General features: G+C 33.0%; 1 protein-coding gene across 1 annotated transcript; it reads right to left on the minus strand.

Moving 5' to 3' along the window:
• Nucleotides 1-2,140: 2,140 nt before the first annotated feature.
• Nucleotides 2,141-11,313, minus strand: LOC120267329 (exopolygalacturonase-like). The gene is made up of 11 exons (XM_039274985.1): nt 11,270-11,313; nt 11,064-11,211; nt 10,867-10,970; nt 4,497-4,552; nt 4,221-4,303; nt 3,992-4,114; nt 3,585-3,722; nt 3,210-3,392; nt 2,829-3,118; nt 2,528-2,756; nt 2,141-2,436 (listed from the first exon to the last, which is right to left on the minus strand). Exons 1-11 carry the CDS (start codon nt 11,311-11,313, stop codon nt 2,206-2,208), a joined length of 1,629 nt encoding a protein of 542 aa, XP_039130919.1. The 3' UTR covers nt 2,141-2,205.
• Between the last annotated feature and the right edge of the window lie 323 nt (nt 11,314-11,636).

Below are 11,636 nucleotides of genomic sequence, written 5' to 3' on the forward strand. Positions count from 1 at the left end.
TCAGTTACGTATTGCTAAAGATGAAGGCCCATGTGTTTGGGATCTAAACATCTATGGACAAGGTGGTTGTCTTGTGATTTGTGGGGCCAAACTTAGCTGTTGGGGTTGTACCATGCATTGCCTTTCCTTTACTCTACCGACACTCATTTTATAACCACATGTCTAATGAGTAGAGCAGTCAAAACGGATTGGCTGGGCGGGTACGGCCCATGCCCGCTAAAACCCCGCATTTGGCGGGGCGGGCCGGCAAATGCCAACCGGACCCGACCTGTTTTGGGTTGTTGGTTGAGCGGGCCGGCCCAGCAAAAATCAAAAATAATTAATTTATTTTATTTTTATAAACGTTAGTAATATATAAAACATCGAAAACATTCATTATAAATTCATAAAAAAACTAAATTAAAAAAATTAAAAAATGCAATAATTAACAAAATAAAAACATCCATTATAATATTCAAAACCTAACAAAAATCAACAATAATTACAAAATTCTAAAATAAAAACACTATTATAAATTTACAATCAACAAAATTTAAAAAAACAACAATAACCACAAGATAAAAACATCTATTACAATTATAACATTCATCCATTACTAATCAACAAAATTTAACAAAATTAACAAAGACAAAATAAAAACATCCATCAGAATCATAATATTCATCAAAAATCAACGAGTCATTAAAATGTTTTGTTATCTCCATATTTCTTTTTAAAACATAATTAAACGCATATTAAACTTCATTAAAATTATTTATTTATTTTTTTAATTTAAATCCTAATAATATGTCAATATCAATATATATATATTAGAGCGGGCCAACCCGCCCCTAACCTGCTGCCCGCCTCGCCCAACCCCATGGCTCGCGCGGTTGGTCGTTTAGGGCTCGCCCTGGGCGGGCTCTATAAAAGACAACCCAACCCGCCCATTTTTATTGGCGGGCAGTGGCCAGGAGCCAAGTTCGAATCGACAAACTCTACTAATGAGAGACTCTTTTGTAATTTATGTTGAAATGATATTTGTTTGACTAAGAGTATTAAGAACGGATCCTCTCATAATAATGTTTAAAAAAAAAACAGAAATTGAATCATTTTTAAGATCTTGCCTACTTGTACGGGTGGTTGTTTCATATTTGATATTTGTTTTATTTTCTTTTCTTTAATTTATTTTTATTTAGATTTTTTAAATTTAGATGCATTTTTTATTATATATTGTTTTTAGAAGTTAATTTTTATTTTTGAATAAGAATACATATATAAACATAAAAATTTTGAAGTTTTTTACATGAAGTTGAACTGATATCCACAAAACAAGTTAAATTTGTAATTTTAACACATCAAGACCATTGCACTAATTTTAAGAAAGTGATGAACCACTGATTGTATAATTAATTAATAAGATGTATCAATCAATTAATGCAATAAATTAATCTTTTAATTTTTTTAAAAGAAAAATTAAATAAACTTGTTAATTCATTTGATACATAGATATGCCTTAAAACTTCGTCTTTCCATTTTCAATGGATTGATAAGATGAGACTCCCAATAAAAGGATGCCTTTTTGAGCCATGTCTCTATATCAAAAATGATGAAATAGAATGACATTCTATTTAAATTACACATGCTCGTAAGTGAATAATTTCACCAAGACTTTGTATTTAATCCATCTCTCATTTTTTTTTTTATAAACATCTCCCATTTTGTGAATTAAATATTTCAATTTATACCTTTTTATGAAAAAAAAAATGGTGCGTTAAGTGAGAAGGGGAATTGCAATATCAACCATCATTTTGATGTGTACCTAAAGACTAAACAATATAATTACTGTTTCCTTTTTAACTCAAGGGCTATATATTTTTACTATCATTATAAACTCTAAATAAATATATCCATTTTTAAGTGAAAAAAAAAAAGAAAAAAAAATTAGAAAAAGGCACCATCTTCAATAAAAAGTATATTAGACGAAACAAGAAATTTGGAGTGTGTTTTTGATCAAGAAGCCTTCCTCAACATATTCATCTCCATTCAATATAAAACATAATGAAAACAAATAATGTGGTTCAAGTTCTCCTTTTCCCTTCATCCGTGAAATATCATTATGATCATCAATTTCAAATCAACAATTCCCTCCATTTCCCTCCATTCTTGCATGCATGCATTCATAAGAATCGATTATCTTCAAAGTCTAGTTGCGTTGGCTATAAATTAAGCAGTGCATGGATAGGGGAATTGCACACCACTTGTCATTAGGCCTTGAACAAATGAACATGATGATGTTGTTGGAGTAGGGCCATGGTAGTTGAGTTGCACATTGTGAAGTTTAATGTTCTTGCAGGGCACGCCTTGGCTACACTTCAAGCTTACAGCCACAGGTGATGCCGATGTCCCTCGAATGTTTTTGAAATTAATGTCACTTACCTTCACTTTCGACGGAGACTAAAACAAGGGCACATATATGCATGTATGTATATTAATTCTCTTGAGAACATGAAAGGATGGTGTTTGATGATGAGTTTTTAGTACTTACTTGTTTATCACAAGAAGAATAAGGACAATACGTTTGATCGATGATGATTGGATTGTACACTTGATTCATTACAATGTTATCGAAGGTCATGTTGGTAGCAGAGCTGTATTGCGGAGAGTTCTCCCATGTCTTGATCCTCACTCCATTCGTCGTTCCAGTTAAAACACAATCTTTGACAAGAAGATCTTTTACATCCTTCTCGCCTTCGTATCTTCCCAAGCTTCCAACACTGTATACAGCTTATTAGTGTGATATATACATTTCGCTACGTTATCAATTATTTTATAGTCAAAACTTTTACCTGATGCCGTGACCGGGACCGCATCGGATGTTTTTTAGAATTATTTTGGAGCTGCCTGGACCAACGGAGATGCAATCATCACCAGTAGTGATAATTGAGTTATGTATCGAAATGCCTGTGCTTCTGTCAAGGTGAATTCCATCGGTGTTCGGACTATTACCGGGGGCAGTTATCCTAATGTTACTGGCCCAGAAGTTTTGGCACTCTACTAGAGAAATGTGGAAGAACTTGCTGTTGACAGATTTGATTCCCCTCACTCTTGTGTTTGTCAATCCCACAAATTTGAGTGACTGAAATGATGATCATGATCAATGAAACAGTGATTACTAAATATTAGTTATAGATTTAATTAGGGGATGATCAAGTGAATTAGATAATTACAGTGGGAAGGACTTGGCATTTTTTCTTTTGGGGGCATTTGTTGAAGCGCCAAGAGGCAGCTCCCTGTCCATCAAATGTTCCTCCTCCTAATAATCGGAGATTATTCACAAACCCAAATTCCACCCAATCATCTCCTCCTGCTTTCTCATATGCACTTAAATCTGTTGTTGCCTTCAAGTAACCCTGCATTTCATTCATTTGCATGCTTCTCTTATTTTCATTATAATGGAAAATCAAGAAAATAAAATTTGAAGGACTAAGTAAGTACTGGATTGCAAGAAGAATTTAAAAGAACATAATAACATTAATAATAATCCATAGAGATTAACTATATGTATATATATATATATATATATATTAGCAAGGAGAAGAGACCTTGAGTTTAACAATGATCATCAAGCTAATGCAAGGGCCTCTAAATTTGACAGGGCCAAGGAGATAAGTGCCTCTTGGAATCACAAGCTTAACTCTTCCTCTTGCTGAGCATGCTGCTGTCCATGCCGCCAAGAATGCCTGCATTTCATTGGCAACATTATGTACATATAGCTCTGAGCTCAGGTATTTTTATAGCTGTAGATATAAATAGCTGCATTGATTTAATGCTGACAGATTTTTACAATGCAAACATCCGAAACTAACAAAAGAAACTGTGCAAATAGGTTCATTATCAAAAGATACAAAATGCATCAAACTCTAAACTCCTTTTATTTTAATCAATGAACATGGTTTATCCAAAATTTCTTAATTAAACTAAATAAACAAATGGCTAGAAGTAGAAGTACCTTGCCATCGTCTTGCCTGCCATTAGCACAAGCACCAAATTTCTTCACGTTGAATACCTTAGCCTTATGGTGTCCTCTTCCTGATCTTCCTCTTCCTCTTGCAACTCTATGTGAAATCCTAGTCTAAAATAAACATAAACAAAACCAATATATACATATACATATACATGTGAAGACAGAGAGAAAAAAGTGGCTAGAAACTTATATATATATATATATATATATGTACCTTTATGTAAAAGTTTCGGCCATTGGAGGAAGAACCAAAAGAGGTAAAATTGAAGGGCCCAGAGATCTTTTGAATATTCCTAGCTTCAACATTATGAATGGAATTGAATAAGGAAGTGAGATAGAATAAGATGGAGAAGAGGAAGAAGAGCTTCATTTTGATTTGGAACATAAGGATAAGTTTGAAAAGATTAATGGATGCTTGTGTTGAAAAGAGATAAGGATTGAGAATGAGGAGGGGAGGAGGGAAAGTTAACTCCTCCTTCCCACTACTTACCTCTTGTTTCAAACCGTTCAGTTATGAAGTGCTTGCTCCTCTCTAGAAATAGGATGCTACAAAACAAAAACAACTATGCTTAAAACCAATTTATCTATGTTTGGCATGCTTCACAGTTGTAGCCGAAAACAGCTAAACTTATCTAATTAGTTTCGAACTTGTATTAATTGTTGGTAATTAATAATATGGCCTAATTTATGGGGGTAAAATGTTAAAAACAAAAAAGAAACTTGATATTTAATGGTAGTTACAAACCACCCGAAAATTAATTCTCTTCTCACTTGATTTTTAATATTGTTTTTAAATTTGGAATGCAAATTATTAAACTTATTAAATAAATATTTTGTTTGAGTTTTAATAGTTTGGTCAAGTTTCAACTTTCGTAAACATCACCCAAACGGAAAGATGAAATTAATCTTATATATATATTTTTATATTTATATAAATAATGCCATTCATTTGTATTATATTGTTACGTGGTGCATTAATGATTTAATGCAAGGCACCATGTTCTATGTTCTTCTATACACGAATGCTCTCTTAATAATATTTAACTTTTTATCTCCGGATTTTTTACATCATCAACGTTTTATTGTGGGCGAAAAATAATAATTATATAAGTAATGTCATGCCCCATCCAACATGCTGAGTATGTAGCAATCGCTGTGATGTCTTGAAGCAAACGATACATGTCCACCTAACTTCAATACATCCCAAAGCTTTCTGATACCTAACTTGTTGGTATTTTAAAAAATATTTATAATTAACTTGAAAAACAAATATAAAAAGAGGGATGAGTAACACAATTACACAATGAAGGCTTAAGAAAATAATGCAAAACCTTTATAGGATAAAAGCAGAGAGAAAGTCTAAAATATAATTTCAAAATCCCAAACTTTGGATTTAACACATATCACATAGTTGTCTGTTAAATCAAGTTCATAATTTAGTGAGCCAAGCGTCAGTTTAAAATATTACAAATAAAGGCCATGTGTAAAGTATAGAAAACAAAATGTTAGTATACAATATAGTAAATCAAACACAAGGCATGCATATTAAAAATCAAGTTGTTGATCCTGCCAAGAAACTATCACAAATAAGCCTTCACTGAGCCATGCATGGGTTCTACTAAGGGTGCGTTGGATATTTAAAAAATGAAACAGGTATAAGGCCGTCTTAGCATTGGCTTGAGATTACACGAGGTGTTGCACTGTGTCTCATTATGTGTGGAGTATTTTCTCACTACCTATTAGGTTCTTTCCGAGCCTCCATAATAGGGTTAGTCATCATTCCAATCAACCACACCCGCTCTCAATAAAAAGTACTTTATAAGGAAGTTTTAATAGCTCGTCTAGGGTATAACGGAGTTGCTTGAGGAGAAATCCTGGTAGTTATGGGTTGATGGCTCATCTAGGAGCATATCGGGAAGATCAAGTGTGGGTTGGAAAGAAGAGATGTCTCCTTGGAGAGAATTCCATCAACTAAAGGGATTGTGAAGTTTTAAAGGGGTTTTACCATATATTCTTTTGTGGGACAGCAAGTATCTTTGTTAATGCTGGGCTAAATAATTTGATAGCCAAAACTTTTAATAATTTTATGCTCTAGAAAAATTTTATAATTTGAGAGTAGCCCAAAATAGTATACCCTTTTTTCAAAGCAAGCATGCTTTTAACTTTAAGTAAATAAACATCTTAATAAAATTTATTTATGTCAAGTCCTTCACTTATGTTTACCATGTAGGATTGTATAGGGCTATTAGATGAGACGCATATCGATGCATCCATCCCTCCTCAAGAATTACTTTGGTTCAGTGGTCCGAAAAGTTCAACCCAAAATGTGCTCACAGTGGTGAATCCGAATTTGAAATTCACCAACATACTGGCAGGTTGGAAAGGATCGGTAAATGACTTTACTATCTTCATAGATGAGATATCATGACCATAACCCGAAAGCCTCATCACACATCTAACATTCTAGTAATCTTTTTTTACCATTGACTTCTTGTTGTAAGGAAATACTACCTCGTAGGAGTTAGTTACACCACTATGAATGGGTTTATAGCTCTATATAGAGGCATTAGATATCATTTGAAGGAACATAGTGGAAGGCCTCCAACAAACTCAAAGGAACTCTTTATTCTAAGGAATTTGATGTTGCGAGTGTAAGGATTGAGCAAACATTCACCATTCTGAAGAATCATTTCAAGATATTGACCATACACCCTTTTCCCCATTTGGGAACCAAGTAAAGTTAGTGCTAGCTAGTGTGTTGTACCATCTATAACTAGATAGCAGGCATCTATCCTAACAATAAGATCTTAAATGAAGGAAGTGCACAACAGTAAGAACAGTTGGTCTTATCATAGGATCAGTCTCAACGAAAGCAACACGAAGAAAATATACAATAGGTGGAGCTCAAAGATAAGACAACCAATGATATGTGGTTCGATATAATGGTTATGTACGACCCTTGCACTAGCTGAATCTTCATTTATTATGCTTTGAAGCTATGTTTTGTGTTTTCTTAATACTTTTTTGTGTTTTAATTACATGAACTTTTAAATTTTATTTAATTTTTATTACCTCAATCTTTCATGGTTTATTTATTCATTAGAATTCTAAGCAAAATGGAAGGTCAAGATTGCACGAATGATGTTATCTACTTACAGCTTGTTGGAAACAAGCATGGTTCAAACAAGCGATAGAAGCCGGAGTACAACAACTTTCAGATTCCACTTCATATGGGCAAAGCTAGAAAAGGCCTAAAATGTGACAAATCGTTCAAGCGAGTTACATTTGGATTCTCTACTGTTGCTGTTAACACTAAATTTAAAACATATTTCAGCCTTGAAAATGTGGAGAACCACTACAGAACCTTTAAGGAATGGTATGTTAAAATTATAAAGGCAAGAAACCTTAGTTCTGCAAATTGAGATAATGCAATAATGACGATCACTCTCAATCCAATTTTAGCATCGATGTACATTGAGCTAAATCTTTAAGTTTTAATTAGTTGGGCGTTATGCAAGGGTTTCCATATACGTCATATAGACTCATCTCTATTGTGTCGCGAGTGCACCAAGCTGTGATACTTTTCATCAATAGGAAAATAGAGAACTATGAGGGCCTTAAAATAATCTATGGAAAAGACATTGTGGTGGGCTCCTACACCAGCGCATCGTTTTTGGAATTCAGGGACATACATGAAAATAATAACAACAACAATAATAATGGTGAATTAGCTCAATGTGAACAAGTAAGAGATGAAGATGGTGATACCAACCTTGCCTTACCAATTTCAAGTAGCTCAGCTATATCATCGATGCAGAGGTCACGACATTCAAGCAAGGCACCCAATTAAAAGGCCTCCGATAATAAGTGATCTCATAACTGTCGTTGGTGAAATGGCTTCTGCAATCAAGAACCCAACATATTAGACAAAAACCTTGTATAAAAAGGTCATGAAAGTGGAAGGATTAAAGGAGGATGTTCTCATTGATGGATTTGATTATCTGCAACTATGAGAAAGTGAACTAAGAGGGTTCATCCTAAAATAGATGGCGCTAAGAAAACTTTAGATTGATAAGTTCCTCTCCCATATGGAGAGAACGACCCATGCCATTCTCAATGACTACTTGCCGATGCCGGACTTGACTATTAGCTTTTCTTGGCTTGTATTTTTCTACTTTATGTTTATGCTTCATGCATTTCTGCAATTTTTTTTCATTTCATACATTGCTTGAATCATTTTTTTTTTGTTATGTTGTTGTCGCATTGTTTAGCAACTCCATTTCATGTATGTTTTATTTGTGGACCTGCTATTATGTGGAATTGGCTACTTTGCTTTGCTTTATTTATTGTGCCTTTTGTGTGAATTTCTCATTGATATGAATTTGCATAGTTTCTTGCTTTATGTCAAGTTGTCATGGAATGGTGATGATGAGTACAAGAATGTTGCGACAAAAGCACAATACTAAGGCATGGTCTAATGGTATGCCCTTAACATAAATGGATGCATTGGCAGAGCAATAAGTTGGCAAAATGTTGTAAGGAAATATTGCAAAAATTGTATAAAACAATCATAAGCATGATTAAGCAAAAACAAAATTGTGATATCAACTAATTGATTTGATTAACATCCTAATTTAATGAAAAATGTCTAGAAAATTACTTCTAGATGTTCCAAATCCTTTTTTTTGTGTCAAATTTGGCTATCAAATTATCATAGAACATTTAGAGAAAAACAAAGGTCCCACGCATTTAGATCATACGTCAGAATTTAGAAAGATTCTCTTCTTCTCCAAAAAGCGGCTAGGGTTAAAGAGGGAGAGAGGGAGAGAGAGAGAGGTCGGGGATTTATCTCACCTAGGAATAGAATCGATGCCTTATAGGGTCAGAGAGGAATTATGTTTATAGAAACTTCATAAACATGATAAATATTACTCTATTATGAAGGCTTATTAGAAATATGAAACTTCATAAACATGATAAACATTATCCTATTATGAGTCCTATTACAAATATGAGTCCTAAAGCAACTAAACCCAATTTTGTTTTCAAGTCCTTATAATTTTGATTAATTATTTGTCTTCATAGAACTTCAATCAAAATTTAAACTTAAAACAAAACCCTAGACCAATTTGTAATTTTACTTTATCCGATGAAGTAAAATTAAATTTACAATTTTACCCCCAACACTCAAAACGGGATTGATTCCTATTCTTTTAAGTGTGACTTTGTAGGTTTGTTTCGATTAGTAACGAAAGGATACCAAAGGACGTGGGTACCACCTAGCCAGTCTCGTTTTCCCACGTCATAGTCCAGTTGAACATGAATAAGTAGATCATTAAAAACTTTCCCTATTATTATTACTATTTATGTATAAATTCTTCGTTTTTGTATCCCAACCGAGTTAAAGCCATGGTAGAGTAAAATTATCAAATGACCTTTTGTGTCTCATGTGATTAGTTTGACTGTCTTGGCTAGGGTATTCTAATCTCACCTACTAACACTACAAGAGAATTGCAGTTTACAAACAACATTTTTCATTTCTAATCCGTTGCTGAATTAAATTAGCAACTGATTAGAAATGAAAGTTTTCTGTTTCTAGAGTATGTGTTGCTAATTTATTACAAATGAAATAACATTCCGTTACAAACATTAACAACGGATTTGTAATGGGAAAAATTTCGTTTCCAAATTTTAAAAATCATAACGAAAACTATTCTGTTTCAAAAGCGTTATTACATTCTACAACAGATTATATTTCGTTACTAATCCATTTAAAAATGTAACAATGGATTTGCAATGATATAATTGCCGTTCGAAAATGTAGAAACGGATTTGCAATGGAACATATTTTGTTTTAAATTTATTATTTTTTATTAGAAACTAAAATTATTCCATTGCAAATCTGTTGCTAAAATTAAAGAAATATATATATATATATTGAAACAAATTAATCTGTTTGTAATCCGTTGCTAAAAACCTAAATAATTAAAAGAAATATCAAATTTATTTTCATAATTGATATAAATAATACCTGTTATGACAAAGTTTTTCATCCATTAAAGCTAACAAAAAATGATTTCATTAATGCATTTAGTAAAAGATATCCAAAACAAACTTAAACAAAAGAAAATAGTAACAAATAACAAATAAACTACAGCTCATCTACATGGTCAATATCACGGTCAGTACTAGCTGGCTGTTAGTCGTGAGTGAACTGTGAGTACTGAAGGATCCTAGCCTCGAAGTCCATCATCATATCCTGCATTTGACACATCATCTTATTACGATACTCATCTCTCTCCACCCTCATCTAGTGCACACTCTACTGAAGCCCCTTGTTATCATCCTTCACCTCGTACAGACTCTCCTGAAGCTCTTTGTTTTTATCTTGTAGTTGATCAACAGTCTAACACAACTGTGTAATCTTAACTTGTAGCTCTTTGGATGATGTACCTGTAGGTGAAAAATAAATCAACAATATTGCATGTTTGCATAAGATTAGCATGTAGGCCCATAGATGATATACCTGTAGATGAGCTTTGCGATAGCTGGGGATAAAAAAATAGATGCTTAGGAGCCCACTCCATAAACCCGGTATTTCTTTTCCTCTCCCGCAGCTTGAAGGAATATATTTGCTTTGTCTACAATAGAAAGCTCATTACTCTCTTCTTGTGTTTGCGATGCTTGATCCAGAAGGACCAAATAACGATCCTGCAACAATAAATTTGGAACTCAAATATTGTGATTAGCACAATAAAAAAAACTCATGAAATGTAAACAAAGTGTACAATTTAAATATATAAAAATAAATTACTCATCTACAACTCAAATATACATGAAGAGATTATTGATCTATTTACCTAATGGATGGGGCTCTTGCATCAATAAGCTCAAAGGTACCCTTCTTTGTATGTGTCGCTTCAAAAAGCTCATATGGATGAGGGTCACAACCAACCCTCGATCGCTACAATAATATAACAACTTTTATTAAGATAAAATTAATGTTAGAAAAAATGTGGAGAGTAAAGTTACATTTATATAAATTAAAATGCATTACCAATTTCTCTGTATAACATATGTGGGAAATAGAGCCTCCTGAGTGCCGGGATATATCAAATCCAGGTCCTTCAGCCTCAGTATGACGATTTGCAGAAAATTTCAAGCTTTGAGCTTTAAACTCGAAGGAATTCCATGCTTCATTCCATCTTTGCCACGCAGTATCAGTCACATACAATGTTTTTTCTTTACATTTTCTAAAGATACATCAATGATCTATAACGTTCAGCAGCTTTGCGCTGCCATGCCATCTTGATAATAGATGAAATTGACTCATCCCAGATGAAGTGTTTCTATAGTTTAACATGAAAATGAATATATATATATATATACATATATATTATATTATATATATATATATATATATACATACATATATATATTATATTTAAACTATATATTTAAATAATTAATAAATGGGAGGAATTCACATACTTAGATTTGGTGGCATAAAGGTATCATAAGAGGTTGGTACCAATATCAACTATTTATGCATCTACCCAAGCATTCAATTCAAACAATAGATGAGTATCAAATCATATTACAAAAAAAAAAAAATGAAATGAAATTGTGA

Source organism: Dioscorea cayenensis, chromosome 8 (genome assembly GCF_009730915.1).
Source record: "Dioscorea cayenensis subsp. rotundata cultivar TDr96_F1 chromosome 8, TDr96_F1_v2_PseudoChromosome.rev07_lg8_w22 25.fasta, whole genome shotgun sequence".
Taxonomy (NCBI): domain Eukaryota; kingdom Viridiplantae; phylum Streptophyta; class Magnoliopsida; order Dioscoreales; family Dioscoreaceae; genus Dioscorea; species Dioscorea cayenensis.

Excerpts from the sequence above, each read along its gene's own strand:
- LOC120267329 (XM_039274985.1), bottom strand. The coding sequence starts at position 11,313 with ATGGCATGGCAGCGCAAAGCTGCTGAACGTTATAGATCATTGAT. Across the intron at positions 10,971-11,063 it reads TATGTTATACAGAGAAATTG|CGATCGAGGGTTGGTTGTGA; the intron begins GTAATGCATTTT and ends ATATTATTGTAG. Across the intron at positions 3,723-3,991 it reads GCAGGCAAGACGATGGCAAG|GCATTCTTGGCGGCATGGAC; the intron begins GTACTTCTACTT and ends AATGAAATGCAG.